General features: G+C 40.8%; 1 protein-coding gene across 1 annotated transcript in view; it reads left to right on the top strand.

Annotated features, from left to right (window-relative positions):
• The window catches only part of FAM19A1 (family with sequence similarity 19 (chemokine (C-C motif)-like), member A1), a 234,835-nt gene extending 215,316 nt beyond the window's left edge, over positions 1 to 19,519 (top strand). The window contains exons 4-5 of the mRNA XM_009329809.1: positions 13,037 to 13,161; positions 18,654 to 19,519. Coding sequence (XP_009328084.1) covers positions 13,037 to 13,161; positions 18,654 to 18,671 — 143 coding nt within the window. The 3' untranslated portion in view covers positions 18,672 to 19,519. The remainder of the gene's footprint in view (positions 1 to 13,036; positions 13,162 to 18,653) is intronic.
• Positions 19,520 to 22,532: the final 3,013 nt, after the last annotated feature.

Below are 22,532 nucleotides of genomic sequence, written 5' to 3' on the forward strand. Positions count from 1 at the left end.
CCTGCACCTGGGTTGGGGCAACCCCCCGGTATCAGTACAGGCTGGGGGATGAAGGGATTGAGAGCCGCCCTACCGAGAAGGACTTGGGGGTACTGGTGGGTGAAAAGCTGGACCTGAGCCGGCAACGCGCACTTGCAGCCCAGAAGGCCAATGGTATCCTGGGCGGCATCCAAAGCAGCGTGGCCAGCAGGTCGAGGGAGGTGATTCTGCCCCTCTACTCTGCTCTGGTGAGACCCCACCTGGAGCACTGCGTCCAGCTGTGGAGCCCTCAGCATAAGAAAGACACGGACCTGTTGGAGCGGGTCCAGAAGAGGGCCATGAAAATGATCAGGGGGATGGAACACCTCTCCTATGAGGAAAGGCTGAGTTGGGGTTGTTCAGCCTAGAGAAGGGAAGCTTTCGGGGAGACCTCATTGCAGCCTTTCAGTACTTAAAGGGGGCTTATAAGAAAGATGGGGACAGACTTTTGAGCAGGGCCTGTTGCAACAGGACAAGGGGGAATGGCTTTAAACTAAAGAGGGGTAGACCTAGACTAGATATAAGGAAGACATTTTTTACACTGAGGGTGGTGAAGCACTGGCACAGGTTGCCCAGAGAGGAGGTGGATGCCCCATCCCTGGAAACATTCCAGGTCAGGTTGGACGGGGCTCTGAGCAACCTGATCTAGTTGAAGATGTCCCTGCCCATGGCAGGGGGGTTGAACTAGATGACCTTTAGAGGTCCCTTCCGACCCAAACTATTCTTTCTATGATTCTATGAAATAATGTTCCTTGTATAAATTCAGGATTATTCACTCTAAGGACAACAGAGTAAGGTCATCATATAAACCATTTGTAGTAAAGACTTACCTAAAAGTGCAATCCAGGGACTCTTCCAAGGTAAAAAAGAGGAGAAAAACCACTGCAAATGGTAATTAATTTTCATCTTTTAAAATAATAGAATTCAGAGTTAAATTGAATGGAGGCAAAAAGACATGAGCTGTGCCAATACCAACATGGCCATGAAATTTCAAGTGCCCATTAACAGACTTCTCTGCTCTGTAAAATGTTTTGGAGTAAATAAGCATTATGAGCACTGAAGGAAAACATAATTTCAAAGAAAAGCTTGTCAGTTAAGGTCAGTTTAATATCCACTCATGAATTTCACTGTTTTTAAGTCTTGGTGATAAGCTTTTATAATTGAGTTACTTCTCTTATTCCATGCATATTGAAGCAGTAATTAAGCTATGATATGAGATACAAAGTATTGTGTGCTCATTTCATCAATTTTTGTTCAGTCTTGCAGTTCTTGTTCCGATTGCACTGCCATTGTTGCACTGAAATATCTGCAAATCTATCATGGCAAGATAATGCATGATGTAATTTGTAATAGTAGCTAGGGATTTGTTTACAGAAAACAAATGTGCCTTTAATCTTTAAAACAAAATTAGATTTGTCTTACATCACAGAACAAAGAGATTTGAATGAATACAACACTTTTAATAAATCAGTAATTACCTTGTGGAGTAACAGTTGGCTCATTTAACTCAACCTTTGAAAACAGGTTCCTCCACACAGATTTCAAACTGTGGCCTTTGAGATAAATTTTGAGAGCTGGACTGTGGAGATTTAGGTGCTCTATAGGTGTATTATTTATACCACAGCAATCCCCAATTCATGGAAGAGAATTTGGACCATATTGTCATTTCACATCAGAAATAATTGCAAGTTAACTAAACTACCTCCTAAAGAAATTTGCAAGCTCTGCCTTTTGGGACCACTGTGCGTAAAGCGGCACACCACGTGCAAGTCCATAGTACCATCATTAGGTCAATAAAACCTCCCTTAGTTTATAATTTCAAATTGAATCATCCCTACGACGAGAGCGCAGGGCACCTGACCCTAGTTTGCAGTGTGAGTTTGTTGGCTGGTGGGGGTTTAAGTAACACTCCACCAGCTGTAAAACAGTCTGCCATAAACATATTTCTGTAGCTGATACGGTCTGAAAATAACTGGTGGGTACAGACAATAGCAAAGTGCTGCTCCCTTCCTTTCCCAGAGCACCCTGGGTCATCCATGGGTTACACTTATCAGGGCCGTGACCCGCATCACTTTACTCTGAAAATCAACCAGCCACATGCCAACAGGCAACTAATGAAGGCTGTTGTTCTTCTGCATATGTGTCCATTGGATAATAGATTTGTGCATATTTTATTAGGCTGCAGGACACAACAGGCAGAACATTTCGGGGGAAAGAGAACGTACCAAGAATGTATTATGAGACATTAGGTCAATGAGACAGACGAATTTCAACTACTTGAAAAATGTTTTAATCACCTGCCGTGGACCAGTTAGGCAGCTTTACTGCTACTAGACAGGACAAAGAGATGTGATGGTGGGTGTTTTGGACATAAGTATGACCACACCAGCAGGTGCTTGCACTGATGGGACTGGGGAGAACAAGAAGGTCCCTCCAGAGCCACGTCCTTCCACTGTGACAATGGTGGCAAACCAGCAAACAGCTGCTCACACCCAACTCCATCCTCACATGGTGGGGTCAGCCTGTCCGAAAGAATGGTATCTCAAGCAAGGGTTCTCCTATAAAATTGCAAACCTGAGTCACTAAAGTGATGGCTGAAATCTGTATTTAATCACACACCTGAATGTATTGCTGAATCTGCCAATACCAGTTAACCCAGCCAGAGTCTCAGACCAGCAGTGATATTCAGACCCTTTTAGGACATTAGATTCTTGTAACGAGCTCAAAATTAAGGAGTGTTTTGATTCAGGAATTTTCCAGCTCTGATTATTATCCTTTTAAAGGGAAGAATAGCAGATGGCTTCATGTACTTCACACCTCTTAGCAGCCTCTTTTTCCAAAAACTCCATTTAAAAAAAAAAAAAAAAGAAAAGAAAAAATTTTCCCCTGGAAAAACATATACAAAACTAAAAAAAGGTGTTTTTCATTGACTAATAGCACATCATCACATTATGTGTTATTAATTTCTGTAGATCCAATGGAAGAATTTGCCTTATTTATTTACAGGAATCTTCTCTGTGAACTGGAAACAACAAGAGACAAATACTACACCATTTATACCCAAGCAGTACACCAGAATTTAATTTCATAACTGATAGCTATCCTATATATTATGCATGCTTTGTTATGCCTTATAAATGCATTACAGTGATATAATTTATTCATTTTCAGTTCTTTCATAGAGTGCTTTGCTGCTAAGCTATGTTTCTGGCACCTCATTCAGTCAAAATTTCCTAACAGACTTTTACCCTTCAGAGCCCATCTTGCAGCTTTTCCCTTCCACCTCACTAAACCCAGCCCCCTGCAGCGCAGGGGATTCACGTTTGAGCAAACGGCAACTTTTACAGACACCGGATTTGGTCTGAAGCCTGCAAAAACTAAGGAGGATTTTTTTCGTGTTTCTTCAGTAAGTGTTGAATCAGACCCTAAACACAGAGCATTGGTTTCTAATGCAAGAACAGGCAATAATTATTCCTCCTGGGTGCTCGCTTCCACCATCATGACGGACAAAGTCATAGCAGTTATATCTTTGGTTCAACACAGTCATTTCCCAGCAATGCTGGCTGTGTGAGCAAACAACTCCACAGCAGCATCAGGACCACAGCAGCTCATCATTTATATAAATATATATATATATATATATATATATGACCTAGGGTCCCTGCAGCCACCAGAGGAATAGCATTGCAAGGCCACCCACAAACCTCTGTGTACGTCCCTTATCCTCATCTCACAGCCTGGCTTTTCTCTCTCTGCATTTCAATTCATTCATTTACTTTATTGATGAATTATTATTAATGAAAAATGAACATTGCATGGAGACATTTTTCTTCTTTGATGCCACACCAGTCCTCAACCCTGGTCTGAAACATGTGTGTGAATATTTATAAGCAGCTTCCTATTGTCTTTCCAAAAATGTATAATTATGCTGCAGTTTGTTGGCATTTCACTAAATATATAACAATAAGATTAAGCTTTCACTAGGCTATCTAGAAGCAGTTCAAATAGGGTGTAAATAACACCGGTACACTGCACAAATATTTTATCAGCCTGCTCTCAGCTTTGTTCTGCAGTGAGGGACAAATTCAGTTCCAAACTTCAGTAATAAATAACAGCAATGGGTCTCCCTAACCTGCAAAAGATCAATTTTCCCCATACAGGTTGGGAGGGGATCCTCAGTCACCTGCATTCATTTCCACTCCCTGCATGTAAGCATTTCATGTTTTCATTAGTCTCATTAGCACTCATTAGTGTCAGCAGGTTGCTCTCAAATGACCCACTGTCTTTGCAGCGAGGTTATGTCAAACACCAATAAACTCACACACATAAAACTATAAATAAAGGTGGGTGGCTTGATGCTGGCCTTAGAGGTATGTTGCTGTGCATGAATTCAAGAATTTCCAAGAAAAAAATATAAGGCTGTGTCTTAGCACTCTGGAAGGTCATAGAATACACTATGCACTTTGGGGGAGACAAGTTTATCATACATAGTTTATTTCACCATTTCATGTCCTTTCTCTCTGCGACAGATATCTGCAAAAACCTGTTTTGCTGAGGCTTGCTCTGCCTTTCATTGTAGAAATCAAGTTTCCAGGCAGATAATGCAGTGAAGGTTCAGTTATAGTATCAACTACGATCCGTAACTGTCGGAGAAAAAATGTCAAGTGTTGGTCGTGTCTGAGCTCAGTGGAATGTGGAATAATTAAAACAGCCGACGACGCCTTTTGAGTACAGTATTAGCAAATGAGAACAGGGGTTGAGAGCCAGCTGCCAAGCATAATTTGACTGTCCTGGGACCTGCTGACATCTCTGGGAAGGAGTGCTACAACCCATTGGCCTCCAAGCCTGACAGCTTCTGGTGGCTTCATTTTTTTATTACCTTAAAATCTGAGACTTTGAAAATATCTCACATGTTGAACTGTAGGGCCCAAGAAAAATTTTGATTGCTTTTCATTGGCCTGTACTCAGTGCTGCTGAGATCTCCGAGATCTACCGGACTCAGAAGATAATTATGCAAATTCTACAGTTCTCCTTAAAATCTGGATGTTATCTGTGTACCTAGCTAACAAAACAGAGTTTTTTACCTCTGAACAGCTGCACACACTTTATAAGTACTCAGAGGACTTGAGTACTGTCATTTTTAATGCACTCATGGAAGTTAAGATGCACGTTCACTCACCATGAAGGTGCCACCCATGAGAAATCGTGGTCCTACTTCAGTTATGGATGCCCCTCAGCCATATGTCTAAGCAACATTTGTTTCCAAAGGTGCAAAGAGAGAGACATGGAAAAATGACAAAGCTGCAGCATTTAGCTCTCCCAGGCTGAACAGCATTGAGGGCTAGAAATTCCTTTGCAAGATCTAAGCTATTTGGTATGAAATCTGCTCTTTAACAGACCATCTCTATTCAGCTGAAAGTCAGGCATGTGCTTAAAAACCTCCTGGCAGCACACAGACTTCATATAATTTTAATGTTTTTATTTATTACCGTAGTACCTAGGAGACCCAGGCTCAGTCCAAGACACCATTCTTCTAGTTGTACAAATGCAGAAAAAAGGTCAGTCCCAAATTTCTGCAATACAGTGTTGAAGCTCAACAGGTCAGTAAAGACAGAGGGGAACATACAAGGAAACAAGGCAAAAATAACTCATCCTCTTATGGAAATGAAATTACAAATGGAACATTGGTACAGCAAGAAGATGATTTATCTGTAGTAATAGAGAAAGTCAGAAGCAGAGCTGGGATTCAACAAGCCTCAGGAGTTTCTGATTCTCAGGCCATTAGCCAACACCATCTCTATTAGTCATATTGTTATGAGGGGAGTATGCAACATGCTTATGTCATTTTTTCCAATTTACCTAACAGTATGCCAACTGTTAGAAAATAGCAATGTAAGTGCTTTTCACTAGTGAGTCTTCTCATGCTGTCGAATTAGCACCCTTTTTGCTGGTTTATGCAGATCTTAAATGGAAACTGTTCATGGATTCTTTTGCGTCTAATTCATATTTTATGGGTATATTTTAACACAACACACAGGGTTGTTCAGATGCATATCGCACTCTTAAAAATATCCTACTCTGGCTGCTGAACATATTGCAATGAAAAATCAAGAATTCTGGATGGAAGAAAAAATGTAAAAACCTTCAATTCTTTCTAACGTTTCTGCCAGTGAATTAATAAAACATTGTTCAAAAACCTGGAGAATATTGCAAAGATCAGAAAGTTCTGAAAGAAAAAAATTGATTATGATGATCCCTTTTTAATGTTTACTACAATTAAAAAATACTAAATTTACTCAGCAAGACTGGATCTGAGGCAATTAGGAGATACGAGACATCACTTGCCAGAGTGATTGCACTGTGCTTGTATTTTAAACTGGAGAAATGTCAGTTTTCCCAGAGTTATGAGAGGTCTGTTATCAAAGTCTGCAAAGTATTACACTGCGTGAGCATTAGATTGATGCTTCTAAAATTGAGTAAGATTGAACTAAAGCAGCTAGTTTGATGGACTCCCTGTAGGAAACATCCTGTATTTCTCCTAGACAGCATTATTCAACCTGAAATCTCTTGTTTTGGATTTGTATTCTTTAACTTATCAGACTACTGCTTTACAACTCCCAGAGTAAATGGTATCTCGGTCTGTTTATGAAATACATAACCCTTCAGATGACATGTTCTTTCACTCCGGTTTTCTCCTCCTCCTAGAAAGTGCGTTCCCACCCCCATAATTCATTCCGCACCCCATGACATCCCAATAAAGTAAGAGAAACTACACGTCTCATTCAGTTCTCTGAGATTTTGTTTTATAAGGAATAGGAGAGCACAGTGTTACAGATTCTCCTGTTCTAGTTTATATCAGGTTTTATTAAAAAAACAAAATGACCTGAAAGATTTTGCCTACCTCTGTGCTATTGTCATTACCAAAAGTCCCCATCAGTGCAAGAGTCTCTCCCAGGGAGTTTGAACTTTCCTTTAATCTCATCCATTTAGAAAATTACTCACAATTTACTGAATAAAGTGGAGAAAATTGATATATTTTCATTAAGCTGACAAAGTCTTTTTCACTGCTGGCATCTGTGAAATGTGTTCTCTATTTAAATTTTATTTATATCAATCTTCTCTGGTGGAAACTAGATTAAATGGAATGCTTTATACTTACAGTAAAAACTTTCCCATGCTGCAATGAGCGTCACACTGGTTTTGAAAACGAACTCTGTTTCTTATTCCTTGGAGTAACATGATACCTATGATCAGGAGGAAGCACAATCTCATATCTCTATTCCTTTGTATTCTATTTCTATATAAACAAAATGTGTACACTTTACCACAGGCAAAAAGAGATAGCTGCTGTGGCTTTATAATGGCAAATGCAGAAGCAATCTTGGAACATTTTAATACATAGCATGTTCCCTCTAAACTGTTGAAAAATGCATGATGATACTTTGCTCTGTTTTCATATTTCAGGGTCTTCCATAAACATGAATTAATGTTATATATTACTCTGTGAGTATTGTCATATTGTTATATTGTTAAATGTAATGTCTTTATACTTATTGTCACACATAGTTTGTCACATTGTTAAAGCAATTTCCTAAATACGAATGCAGAAAAGTTAAAGGAGAATTCTATCTGCAAAAAAAGTCTTTGCATTTTTTATACACGCTGGAGTAGCAAACATGACACAAGCAAGTGCTTGAGAGTTTCTGGGCTGTGTGTGCACATTTTCTCCCAGACCACCCTCTGCCCGTGTCCTGTTAATCACCTGTAAGAGGGCTGAAGTTTAATGCAAGAATCCAAAGACTGAGAAAGGTGAAACTCAACAAGCTCAGGAGTTTCAACAAGTAAGGAAGTTTTAATCAAATGGATTGTGTATTTTTTTTCCAAGTATTGCTTGATTCAAGAGGAAGGTGATGGAATGGTTAGTGTTTCCATGTTGATTTGATCTCAGTTTAGGTGTAGATATTTGAAGGTGTTCAGTGCATTTTTATTGTGATCCCATAATAGAATAATTTGTTACTGAAATTCAAGGGGAAAACATCCCCAGCCAGCTTTCTTCATGCACCAAACCTTTGTGCTCCAGATGATGCACAAGAACAAGTCAAAAAGCGGTCACTACCCTTTTGCAACCTACAAAGGTTCTTATGAACCTAAGGCTGAAGCCCACTGAATTCAGTCTAAGCTGGAAGTTCCCTGCAGCCACCTAAGGCTTTGGGCATTATGTTTGGGAACAAATGCATTTTAAAATGGAATAGAATTGTGTAAACACTAGCAAATATAAGCTATTCAACGACTAGCAAAGTGAAGCTATTCTCTTGCTCTTTCCCGATATTCAATCTGATCCCCAGATCTCTTATTCGTTGTTTATTTCTCTGTTTGGTACACATGATTAGCAAATGCCATTTCAACCAAATGCTTTTTTGTTTGTTAATCCATGCAGACTAAATACATCAAAAGTTAAATATTTTGATTGAAAATTTTCTATAGCTTTGCAAACAAAGATTTAAAAAAACAGTGTGAATTGGACTGGAAAAAAAATCTCAAGAATTTTCTGAAGAAAGTCGCTTTTCTCCCCAGCTCCAATAGTTATATGCTTAGAGTTTAATATTCTCATAAAAGAGGCATTTTGTTGAAAAGAACTCAGGTATAAGCAATCCCTTATTTACACTAGCAGGACCTGGGGGGGGAAAGAAAACACAAACAGAGCAGTAGTAGTCAAGGCTCTTTTATATCATATCCTTTTTCTCTCCCCATGGCTGAGGGTATCTGTCTCAGTCGAATCAGACTTGCATGAAAAAACTTCATGCTTCATGTATTCCCCAGACAGTGAGAAGAACACAATGAAAACCACTCCAAAATGTAACAGGCATCTAATTCAGCATGATATGGGCACTCACAGCCTGTTACACCTGGTGACTAACGGGAGGCTTTAATTCTCATCCAGAATTAGCAGTTTGGGTCACCGAGAAGCTCAGGTTCCTCAGGATCTGGGAGATCTTGAATGCAAACCATCCCGAGGGAAAGCATCTTAACTTTAACAATTCTCTCTCTCACACGACCGCTTCAGCATATCTCAGAGTGACATAACCTAAATGTAGAGAAGCTGCATTGTATTCCCTGGGGAAGCTTTTTCCCCCCTCCCCATAGAGGTGTACCTGATCTCAAACACAGCAAACTGTGATTCATTTTAAAGCTTTTTCCTGCCTCTTTGAACAGAGCTGGAGGTGTAAAATGTTGAAATCAAGGAGACCTCAAAGGATCAGCAATGCCCAAGAAGGACAACTGGTCCTAAAGATTAAAAGGCTCTTAATAGAACAGAAAACCTATAAACACAAGTCTTAAAGGAAATAATTTTCACTGGGCTCTGGACACCCCTGCCACAGCATGGTGCTGAGGACTAGACCACAGTAAGCTTTGTAGTGCTTCAGACTTACAAAGGATTTTGCCCACTTACATATTAGAGACAAATAGGAGCTTTTCATCTGCAAATGGCCTTAGTTTCTCCCTTTATAAAAGGAGCCTTGTCTCCAGCCCAGCTATACTGGACAGGTGAGGGTACTCACTGGTTGGACCCTTGGGTGGGCTACCTTATGACTATAACAGCACTGTGATCACAAATTTTTATATATATATATATATACACACACACTAAAACCTGCACACTATTACATGAATCAGTTGACATTAAGGTTCAGCACTGACTTTGCATTCGATTCTTTTTCAAGGTCAATATCCAATACTTGGGCTGTATTTAACAGCATTAATAAGTAGTCAGATAATTTTAATTGCTGTGAACAGCATTGCTTCTCCATGCTGCTTCTCAGTCTGTATTCATCTCATATGTCTCTTTTACATTGTAAACTCCCTAAGCCAGGGCGTTCAGTTTTGTGGTTTTTAGTACCTAGCACCGTACGATCCTTCTCCATGGTTATTTAATACTACAGCACTGCTACTAGTAAATAATTATGATCATCGCTTTTGATTCCATATCACAGGATTCTTCTCACGTATTCTGAGGATGCTCTGCTCTGATGATTGCTGTGAAGGCCAGTATTTAGCAGGATATGGTTTTTCAGTTTGCCCACTGCACAATCTATTATTAGAGTGCAGATTCAGCCCTCACGTGCCTTTTCATGCATAGCAAAGAGACATATCTCTTTTCTACACTGTTAGCAGCATTAATGATACCCTTCTGAAAATGATGTGTGAGTAGTATCATTAAACTGCCTTGCAAGTGCAGGTGTAAAGGGTTTTTTTTTTGTGAGAAATGATATATTACATGATAAAAATGAGGTATAAGCTGTGAGAAGAAATAGGAAAGACAACACACAGAGCTAGATGATCACTGTAGGGCCCTTCCAACTGAACTATTCTATTCTATTCTATCCATTCTAAGCTTAGCTCACTTGCTCCAAGTTACTCAACTCTTCTTCCAGACCAAAGGAGATTTCAAACCCAAGGTGTTTCTCCCTGTGTTTCGAGTAAACTCAGCGGGTGAAAACCAAATCCCTGTTGGGACAGTTATTCAGCAAGTCTGCTGGTATAATCACATACCAAGTGAAGGCCTGTTTTAGAGATATTAACTTGGACTCATGAATTGCAGTAGCTTCCCATTAGAGTTAATTAGCTGGCCTAAGAAATATTGCTTCTCATTCTGGTTTATTTTGCACTAAAGTGGGCTATACTTGGATGCGCTCCAGCATGGCCCATCAAATAACTCAACCATATGCCACTCAGATCAACCATGTACCTTAACAAGTGGCAGGGGCTGGTTTGTCCAGCTTATCTGAGGAACAAAGACCTCACCTTTCCAAAGGAAGTCTTAATTGCACTTTAAAGGAAATAAAAGTGAAATTTAATGAATGTATACTTGACCTTCTTTACAGGATTTCCCACTCTATAGTAACCATTTTTATTTCCCAGAGTACACTACCAGCTTTACATAAAAAACAGCTTCCTTTCTGGGCACATGACATACCTTTGTATTCATTTAACCGATCTGAACTATTTCTCTCTATTACATTCTTACCTAAAGAATACGGTATTTAGCTTAGTTTGGGTGTAAGCCCGTGTACCTAAGTCTCCCATTTGTAAATATACATTTATAGTATTACACACCTACACGCTTGCATCTGTGTGTGTGTGGTGTCTGTTAGTCTGCAGCGAAGGAATCTGGATCAGAAAGTCAGGGGAGCATCAAGGAGAAGAGGTAATTACGTGAGGCTTCCAGAAGAGTTCAAAGCAGCTGAGGGTTGACTGTGTTGGCAGTGGTTCATTTTTCATGGACCACACTGGAAAACAAAATGCTAAATTGGAACAGTCCTATGAAAAGGTAGTTTTCCTTTCAGAGCTAGATCAAAAGGGGAACCATTCCTAGTAAATTAGGATTGGAGCAATAAAGTCAGCTGCTTAGGTGGGACAACCGCAGGTCTGGTAAGACAGTGTGATGGGTATAACTCTGTGTAGATAATGCTGAAGATACATAACTCAAGCCGTGGTCACCGAGTGCCCACCTCTCCTAACCCCAAAACAAGAATGCAGTTCAAGCATTATTTAAAACACCGGAGTCCCTCTTTTATCCCTTACTGAGTCTCTCTCTTCTACAGTCTCCCACTCTCTGTGCCACGCAGAGCCTCCTCTTGCATGATGAAATGGAATAGTGATACACACTTTTTTAGTCTAGGAGGATCTGTGAGTTTGGTGCATTTATTTTTCAGTGTGGCTTGGTCATATGTTAGAGATTAAAGAAAAAGGGACTTGTAGCTTCATCTGTGTAGCTGTGAATTAAGGGTATGGACATTAGTAACAGCTGCAGATACGTGTCTGGGTGTTTCCTTAGGATTTTGTGAGCATAAACAGATTACAACTAGATAAAAAATAAATCAAGTCTTTAATTATAAACTCTGAAATGTCCTTAAATCAATGCATGCACAACAGGGCATTTTCCAGAGCTGAATGGTGTGATACAAGGTAGTCTGCTGCTTCAAAGGTATTTTATGGGCTCAAAGCAGCTACGTGGGGTGATATGAATGGGTTAAACATCTCTATTTGAATGAGTGTGCAAGAAGCTTTGACAGTTAGGCTTCATGAGTGCAACCATGAAATTAATTCTTGCCAGGGAAAACAAACCGCAGACAGAGCCGCTCATGCACCAACTAGTCACTGTTTGCAAGGTTAGCTAAAGTTTATCAAAATCCCCAGACAAAAAATGTCATTAAGATACAGTTAAGGTTATAGACAGATACCAATTCCCAGGCAAGAAACTTCATTAAGGTACACTCAAGGTTGTAAACATATGTGCCAATTAAATTCAAACAAAAAGATCCAAACACTGTCATTATTTACAATGTTAAATATTTGGAAAATAAAACTTACTGCTAGAGATAATACGGTTTCTATAAAATTCATAATCATGTTTCAACAAACTGAACTTCTGCTGCTGTTCATTATTACCTTACCTTCTATTTCTAGTTGTGATGCTCCCTGCCATGGGATACTGTGAAAGCTAAAAGCCTACATGGGTTCAAAAAATTCTGCACAGATTTGTGGAAGAAAAAGCCAGCTGTAGGTATTGAAAGCAAAGCAGACACTGTTTATTCTGGAGTACCTTGAGCCACAAGTCCTGAAGACCTGGAGAATATTCTGAGAAAAATCCCTTTCAACTTGCCTTGTTCTTACATATGTCCATAAAGATCAGATTGGCCGCTCACGAAGACAGGCTGTGAGGGTGGATGGTCCTTTGGTCTGAAGCGGTATTGCTGCCATCACGGCATTCCCCGCTGTCACAGTACGAGAGCAGACTAGATCTCGCGTATAAGGAAGCTATGGCAAGCAGTGCACTGTCTTAGGGAATATAGCATGCAAAACAAGTAATTAAATGTGAAATCCTTGCAACTAAATTTCAATTGAAGGGTTTAGAAGGGACACTCTGCCTCTTAAATGCAGTGTCAGACCCTTGAGATATTATTTAATTAGATTTTTCTTTATAACATAGTTGTGAACATTGTCTTTTCTCTTTTAGCTTCAATAGTGATTGGGAAATGGTGGTGTGAGATGGAGCCCTGCCTAGAAGGAGAGGAATGTAAGACGTTGCCTGATAATTCTGGATGGATGTGTGCAACTGGCAATAAAATCAAGACCACCAGAGTAAGTCATCTTTCTGTCTATACCCAGGAGGTTTTAATAGGAAAGGGAGTCACTAATGATTGCTCACCCATATCTTTTCCATCATCATGTCTGCTGTAAAAGTCTTAAAGATCACTGCATACCTCCTCAGCCACCCAACGCTCCTGGCCATAATTTAGTGACAATTCAGATGGATTCAGGCTGGTCAGCTGGGTCCAGGCTTGATAACTGGCAGGTTGGAGCTGCTGAATCACCAGGTCACTTTCTTACAGACATTGTCACCTCAGAAAAAAACCTAGTGCACATCACTGAGTCCCTTTCTGGTGGCTAAAGGGAAGAATATTAGATCAAAGGGATCTGCTGGATCCTACATCCATTCCTTGGCTGTTCCAGGCCACTTCTGTGTTAACAGCTGTACAGCTGCTTCATAGCATGAAACGGTGCTGCGGACCCAGCTCATTGTCTGCATTTCAGGTCTTACTTCAGAGCAGCTCTAGCCCCATGCACCCGTTAGTGACAGACTCTTGAGATGCTGAAGATTCAGGTAACACAGGCCAACAGGTGATGACAACTTTCACCACGCGTTGCTAGGAAAATACAGAGATATGGCTGCAAAGAGAGAGAGTGTGAATGAGCTGGCTAAACTTCTCCCACTATGAGATTACCTTTGGGAAAAAAATGTTTTTCAAAAATAGAGTCTAGCTTTTCTTTTGCATTGTGCAGTTGTTTCACAACTGCAAACCACAACAGTGGTTTTTCTTAAAACCACTACCTATACCTGTATTCAACAATTTTAATTAAATTATTTTCATACCACGATCGAATTTTTTTCCAAGAAAATTACATGGTTGTCAACTCAAAACATTTTTTATAAATGAATAAGTTTTGTTTTTTAGTGAAGTGGAAAATAACTTTTGAAACCTGCTAAATGAAAAAACCCAAATTTTGAAGACATTTTTCCCTGTTTATTAAGAAGTTCTACATACTCATACCCAGCTACTAATTCACAGGAATGTGAAACTTAGTGTCATGATTTCCTGACTTCTTCCTTTTTTTACAATCCTAACTCTAGTCATTATTCATGTCTTCTAGGCCTTTTGTTGAAGGAGAAGATTTTACCCTAACTGATCCCCATGCCATCTGAATTCTTTTCTTTCTTTCCGTATTATTTACCCCACGATGAATGATTCGTATTGCAACCCTAGTTTCTTGAACAGTGCCTTCTGGCATGGCTAATCTTTAACTGAGGTTAAACCACAACACCACCGCATTAAATTACTAGGATACATACTAATTTAGGAGGTTTTCTTTGCAGAAGGCAGTAAGTGGCCCCTGAAAACAGGATGCATATTATCTCTTTGCCATCTCCCAGAGCAAAGGAGAAAGCACGGAGGGAACTGTGATTCCTTGACTCAATTTCTTCCTGCAGTGTCGTTGTTGCTGCAAACCACTCTATGCTCACAACTGATCTCTCCACACTAAAACACCACTGGAAGATTGTGCCCTAATGTATGTACCTTGCAGTGCAATTAAAAAAAAAACAACTTGCTACATGTCTGTCGTGATTTAACCCAGCTGGCAACTAAGCCCCACACAGCTGCTTGCTGTGGGATGAGGGAGAGAATTGGAAGGGTAAAAGTGAGAAAACTCATGGATTGAGGTAAAGACAGTTTAACAGATAAAGCAAAAGCCGCACACGCAAGCAAAGCAAAACAAGGAATTAATCCACTGTTTCCCATCGGCAGGCAGGTGTTCAGCCATCTCCAGGAAAGCAGGGCTCCATCACACGTAATGATGACTTGGGAAGACAAACGCCATCACTCCGAACGTCCCCCCCTTCCTTCTTCTTCCCCCAGCTTTATATGCCGAGCATGACGTCATATGGTGTGGGATATCCCTTTGGTCAGTTGGGGTCAGCTGTCCCGGCTGTGTCCCCTCCCAACTCCTTGTGCCCCCCCAGCCTGCTCGCTGGTGGGGTGGGGTGAGGAGCAGAAAAGGCCTTGACCCTGTGTCAGCACTGCTCAGCAGTAACGAAAACATCCCTGTGTTATCAACACTGTTTTGGTCACAAATCCAAAACATCGCCCCACACTAGCCACTGCGAAGAAAATTAAGTCTATCCCAGCCAAAACCAGCACAATGTCCTTTTCAGTGAGGCAACATTTTTCTCACTGAATGGGGAATTAAAATGGAAGAAAGTGATATTAAAGATATTAAAGAAGTAATAAGCAACGTGAAGAAGTATGTTATACTTTTGTTAAATTACAATAATTTAGTACTTCTGCAGTCTGTCTGCAAATTATATAATTTAGGAATTGCATTTGCTTTTTTGTGTGAAATTGTCCTGCTCTTAACTCCCCCAACCCTCATCATATAAACTAGTTTTAGGCGATAGCCTGCATCTAGAAGTGATTGCTAGAAATTTAGCAGCGTCATTAATATGCAGATGTATGGTCCAATCTATTCAGTATGCATTATTGTATTTCATTTAAATTAAATACTTACAGAGTGAGTGCTCATAACTGAAAAAAATATTTCTTCATTTACCCACAGGAGTTATTTTAATTAGCTTGTGAGGGGAGTACCTTATGGTGCTGCTTCCAGTAGAATTTTGTTTTGTTGCTTTAAAATATCATTACAGAATCCAATTGACAAAGGCAACATGACATGATGTGCTTAGCAACTGTCTCTTGCATTTTCTAAGCAAAAATTCTACTTCATAATCCCTGAAACTTTGCTTGAATCCGTACTGCTGCGTCAAGTCTAGCAACATAAATATGAAATAATAGAAGCGATCAGATCCTGAAACAGGCATTTTTTTCTTTGTTTTGTCATTTCAGATGGCATCAGAGAAAGAGATTACACTGTAATCTGTACTGACCCCAATCCAGGCTGCAAGATTGGGCCATGTGTGTCTAATTTATGTAGTTAAGGAAGTTAAGAAAGCAGAAGAAACAAGACAAATCACTCAACATCCTAGACATATCTGTGGTGATTAGCCAAAAAGCTAGAGCAAGTCACCATAGGCTGTAAACTGTAAACTGTTTTAATGAAGGCTTTTCCTTACACTAAATACATTTATGTTAGGCAGCTGCTGTCCTGACGAGGAAAACATTCGCATTTATGACTCGCAGGATTAAAATACCTATTAGTATATTCTTCAAGGCCCACAGTAAATCACATATAAGCATGTGTGTATGTGTATATATATATGAATACACGTATATACACAATATATTTAATTTTACAGTGTAGTGTATTACTTCACGGTTAGTTTTCATATGTGATTAATACTGATTAGTGTCAGAAGAAGGTGGACAACAGACCCAGTGAAGGCTTTGCCAGCACATCCTCCATTCCTTCCTTTTCATGCATTTATTCCTGTGTTTAGTCCTTTAGCATAGATCACTAATTAAGTTGTTAAAGCCAAAGATATAAAGCTCACAGCCTCTGTAAATCAATTTGTTTTCTATTGATGGTCAGAGCAGGTGACAAACACTGGAAAGAAATAATTTTGTAATTCAATTTTTGGAGCAGTTTCAACAGGTTTTTTTATCCCTATTCACTCCTTTTTTTTAAAGAATATAAATTTCAATGCTTTCCTTAAAAATGTGGGGCTCTTGGAGCCGTACTAGGATCTGGCTGGAGATCACATTTGCTACATTTCAGCAGAGCAACCGGCACCGGGGGGAATTCAAGAGCGCCGTCTCAGTCTGGATGCTGGGAGATGGTGCCCACAAGGGCACATAAATGCCTGGAAGAACCAGAGCCGCTTGAAAACATGAAAACATGGCTCTTCATGCATCCCATGTTTTGTCACTTCCCATCTGAGCAAGGGAGTCACTCACAAGCTCTTGACGTTGGACTGGTGTCTACACATGTGCGCCGCTTTGCAGGGCCCTTAAGGAGCACAGTGCTCTTCCCCAGGGTTTTCTGCCCAGGCTTATGTGCACACTGCACTGCAAAATGCCCTTTTGATGTAATCCATGCTAATAACACCTGGCATTCATGTACTAGCCCTCTAAATACTTCAACAAGCTGTTTTTCTGCTGATACTGTGGAGGATGGAAATTAAAGCGTTGAGCACTTGGGGACTGGCAGAGCAGCTCTCTCTCCAGCTTCACAGCCTGCGCCCTCCATCGCAGCCCACCCACCCCCCCAGTTTCCAGAGTAACACTTGGTTTACCATACCTTTTGCCATCAGAGAAATGCAGGCCATTTTACGGTGCCCCAAGGGACCTGAGCATCCCATTTCTTAGCAGCCACTGCTCATCTCATGCTGCAGCAAATAGCACCTGAGGTGCCCACAGCCCCTTGGCACTGTGGTCCCTCGTCATTCCCTGCTCCTGCACCAACCACACAAATCCTTGCAGCAGTGTACAAACAAGAAAGGGATGTACTCCTGCCCAAGAGAGAAAACCCAGCGGGGCCACTTGTTAGTGGCAAACCAGGAGAACAGAAAATGGGAACTGGGAGAAGGAAGGAAATGGTAAATGATCCCAGAGTTTTATTTTCTTTTTGTAAGCTGTCCAACTAGGTTAATATGCCAGATGATTTCCAGATTAAGTTTTGCTTTAAAGCAGTGAAGAAACCCCTCTATTTTTGTGATAATAGGCTCTGTAATTAAGAGGTCAGTTCAGCAGTAGAGCACAAGAGATAGTAAATATCTCTTGCTATAAGACTTACTGCTGCATTTCATCATATCACCTAGTGCTTAGCTAATAATTTGTAGCCCTGATTTAATGCCCGAGCCTGCTCGTATTCAAGTCAATTTGAGTTTCATTGCTGACCCAGTCGTCTAGCAAAGGGTTGGACCCCTTGTGCCATTCATCTGTGTGTATCAGTGTGGGAAAGAAACAAAAGCCTCTCCTCGAGAGAGCTATTTTTGCTTCTGGTCAGTCGTTCTTATTTCAGCATCCTAAAAAAACCCTCTGGGCGGTGGTGTTTCCTCTTCAAGCCATTAGTGCGCTCACTCAGATCAATTGTGGTGTTAGTCATAAACAGCGATGGTTTTATGGGCTGTTGCAGGCCGTGTTATCTCACCCGAGGTGAGTAGATTGAGTCGGTCAGACTCTCCAGTCTATTACATAGCTAGTCACTCCTACCTGCCCCTCTTTGGGTAAGTGGGTTGGTGGGGGTCCAAATGAACCTGAAAGATGGATCCATCTGCATGTCCTTGCCTGGCAGAAGCTACTTGCGTCACTCGGAGAAGGGGAGGGTGGAAGGCTGGGGTGAGCATGGCCCCATGACCAAAGCTGTCCTGGCATCTCCTGCACCACCAGCCAGGATGATCGACGCACATCCAGGATCTCCCAAGGCACAGGCAGGAGCTCCCTCAGGGTCTGTGTCTTGCACATCCTCAAATCCCTGCAGCCCCAAGAGAAAAGACTGGCCCCAAAATATTGTGATTTAAACTCAGCTATATCATGAGCAGGGCGAAGTGCCATGAAGCCTGGGTCTTTCTTTCCACTCGTATTTTACATAACTGACTCTTTCGCACTTTCTTACTGCAGATCCACCCGAGGACCTAACAGAGCACCGTCTGCATGGAGACAGTGAAAGCCCTGCTGATTTATGAGGACAAAGTATTGAAAGTTTAAAACCATCTCAGCATTTACAAGCCAAATGGATTTCTTATTTGCACTTTGACTGTTTACCAGATAACAACAGTGGCTTTATTGAGTGAAAGAAAGTATTCAGTGGAAATAATGCCCCTGATTTTTGACAGCTGAAAATAAAAATGAAGAAAATAGTTCCTTTGGTAAAGTTTCTGAGATCGCAAAGTACAAACAACAGTGTCAGTTTGGATCTACAATTTACTTTATACCAGTTAAAGTATATATATATATATAAAAATATATATATATTAATATATGATATTTTGAAATAAAAGCCTCACTCTTCAAGAAATTGAATAGTACCACACTTTGCTGCAGCTGCTGTAGATTTTTTTTTCTTTTTTGTAATGGTCTGGAAGATCCCTACCTGTTTCAGAAAGAAATGTGGCAGTGAAGAGGCAAAGCAAACCTGCTGCAGTACAAGGATGCCTAAGAGCTACACGAATCCTACCGATGCGGCATCCAGAGTTTCCTGTTCCCTTCGGCAGAATTTCGAGGGCATTTGTTGTTCCACTTTGTGTTCTGGAGGCTTTTCTCCTTGTGCAATACTAGCATGCTGGCTTTGCTTCATTAACCATACTTGATTGATATATAACAATGATAATTCTATCCTCTTCCAAGAAAATATTTTTAGAGCTGTTAGGTATTCCATGAAGAAGAGATGGACAACTACTGAGTGAAGTACAGTATGTATTAAAAGTTTATTTGGCAGAGTTTGGTAGACTGTGAGCTCCCTTCTTATTAAAGATGTACTGTACATACAATGTCTTCAGACTTTGTATAGCTCGTAGAGACTACAGTAAAAACCCAGTAACAAACTCCAAAGCTTTGCGTTGTTGGCTCACTAATTCTTTGAAACAGCGACAAAGCTATTTCTTTCCAGACCAACATGCGAGAGGGCTTGGTTTGTTTTTTTACGAGCCCGTTTGCAATAGGTGAACAAGCGTTTCAGCTTAAGCAAATGCCTCTGTGGTCACCTCAACTGCTCAGGCACACCCGCATGCAAAGGACTGCCTGGCTGCATGCTCTTATCCCACAGCACACACGGGAGAACAACCTAAATTTAAGATTCCCTCGTTGCAGGCCAGGCTAATTCTCATTGAGAGCATTTGCCACCAGCTAAAAGCATAAATGTGGGCAATTCCATGGGACAGCAAACACACAACAGTTTGTGGTAAGCAAACCATGTCTAAGCCTGGCTTTTGTTTCAGGAATAGTTTCTTTCAGTTTAATTTTAATCTGTTTTTTACTAAGGTGAATTCAGCTGAGATGAGATGATCTTCAGCAAGGATGTGTCCACAGAGACATTGATCTACTCACTGCGAGCGGTTTGAATTCACATTTCTAGCTAAGCTGTTGCTCTTCACCATGCAGCCTGGCCCTTGCGTTGCTGAAGAAAGATCAAATCTGAGGGCTGAAATGTGCAAGCCTAGTTCACATTCCCAGGCACTTTTGTGAGCAGTCCAACTAATTTCAGGGGGTTTGTTCGTGTGGAAAAGTATCTTGCTGTCATGCATAAGTCTGCGCAATCTACCCTTCAGTACGCCTAACGCTACCAAATCAAAGAAGAATAGAGAATTGTAAAACTTGTTCTATCCAGCCCAGCTTCATTTCTTTAATATTTCAAATTTCCTTTCAGCCTGTTTACCTGTCTCTCACAGGACCCCTTTGGCCATGCTGATCACTTGTAATCCAAAGCAGAGGAAGTGCTGCACTTCCCAACCTAGAGTTGGTCAAAATTCTCCCGCTGACTTTCTTTCTCCTTCAGGGCAACCACTTCAACCCCTGATGCTTCAAGAGGCAGAAATTTGTCACTGTAATTACACTGTATATTAAAGCAGCTACATGACGTGTGACGCCATATTCCATGCTGGTTTCCGTGCTGGTCCTTGCCTGTTGCTCACAGTGGAAATGGATATGCTGTTTCCAAGTACTTCTATTATTTCCCCTTCACAAAGACATAAGAGCAAAAAATGTCCAGGGAAGACACTTGGGGTTTTTTTGTGCACAGAAAGACTAAATAGGAGCATGAGCCTCACAGCCAGTTGTAGGTCCTAGCACATGGAGACGAGCCTCACTGGTGGCCCAGCTGGATAGGCCGTGTATTTTCTGGCCACAGCCACCTGCCTAAACCACAGAAGATACCTGGACCCTGGTCTATGTTTTAGATATGGTCTGCCATGGCCATGTGTGCCTGGTCCCATCATCTCAATTCAGAGAGGACCACTGCCTGCCTGGTTACCCACAGATAGGCGAGGTCCCAAAATGAGATCATCAGACCAGCTCCAGGCTCACCTGCCACAAGTAAGGAGAAACTCCTTCAAAATAAATCCTTAGCATTTCTTAATTTTACTAGAACAGCACATTAAAAACCCCAGGACTCTCTGGAGCTAGGAAGCCCTTGGTGCACTAGGAGATAGACCCTGCCACCAGGAGATAAGTTGATTAAAAGCCAGGACATGTTATCGTCCCTTTACCAGTAGGAACTGAGGCACACAAAGGTAAATGGCCACTCAAAATCACATTGGAGGGTTATGGAAAATCGAGCAGAAATTGAACTTCAGTTTCCTTATTCCCATTGTACTGATACTCTCTAAGATGACCCACACACAGCAAACTAACCCATGGCCTCTTGTACCCTTTGCCAAAGCCCAAGGTATCACCACTGAGAGATATTTACCCCATAGCACTGTATCTGACATGGCTCAGACTGTGAGTAGATAACAATGCTTATGCCTGTGTCTATGAAATATGCCTGTTGAGATAGATTGGGAAATATTAGACTTGCTAAAATATAAGAAGGAAATGTTGTCATTTCCACAGCAAAGTTTTTTAGAGATGTTTATGAATTTTTCTTTGCCAGTAGGCAGCCTCAAATATCACCACACCAAATTCAGTAAACATCTGTGTCTCTTTGAAGTTGCTGCAAAATCTGCTCACGAAGTGTGGCACTGAGAAATTGCTGTTTTAATTAAAATGTTTTAGAGGGGAATTAAGGCCTTTGCAAAAATAATGACTAATAAAACGTGAAGTCAAATTAAGAGCCGGATGCAGCTAACCTTCATTGTTTCAGTGAACCAAATTGAAAACAATAATAAAAAAATTCAACCATCCTGGCATCACAATGATCATGTGTTTCAGTGATATGCACAGTAACACAGTGTGTAGTGGGAAGATGTCAGAGCTGCTTACCTTGGCCGATGGAAACCCAATGCGTTTCAGTGGTGGGGTGAATGAGTCCCACATCCTCACAAGAAAGTGAGAGTCATGCCGTTCTCTGCACAATGTTAAAAGGTATTTACATCAACAGAAGAGAAAGCTGAAGTTTCTGCTTTCTAGCAGAAGTCTAGACAGAGGCATGTCAGGAAAAAAAGAAAAATATTTGTAAATGCATCAAAGATAAACTTAGATTTATGTCAGTGTTTCTTCTTCAGATGTGTGAAACCAAGTTATGTAAGTCTGAAATGTACAAGTTGGAAAAAATACTGTGGAAAAAAAAAAAAGTAGCTACCATCTGCCTATTGATTCAGAAAAATCTAGATTATGTGCTTCTGTCCAAAAATCTCTGGTAATAAAGAGCTCAGTGTGGTATGACTTGATATTGCTTTGAATATGCTACATGCTGTATTTGAAGAAAAAAGACCCGTGGAGGAAGTCCACTGAGCGGCCAACAGTTACGAACAGCATGATGTGCACCCAAACCTGGCATTACACAGAGAAAGGACCATGAAAAATTACGGAAGGTGATTCAGTTTATGATGAGTGATGCTCTTA

Source organism: Pygoscelis adeliae, unplaced genomic scaffold, assembly GCF_000699105.1.
Source record: "Pygoscelis adeliae isolate BGI_AS28 unplaced genomic scaffold, ASM69910v1 Scaffold67, whole genome shotgun sequence".
Taxonomy (NCBI): domain Eukaryota; kingdom Metazoa; phylum Chordata; class Aves; order Sphenisciformes; family Spheniscidae; genus Pygoscelis; species Pygoscelis adeliae.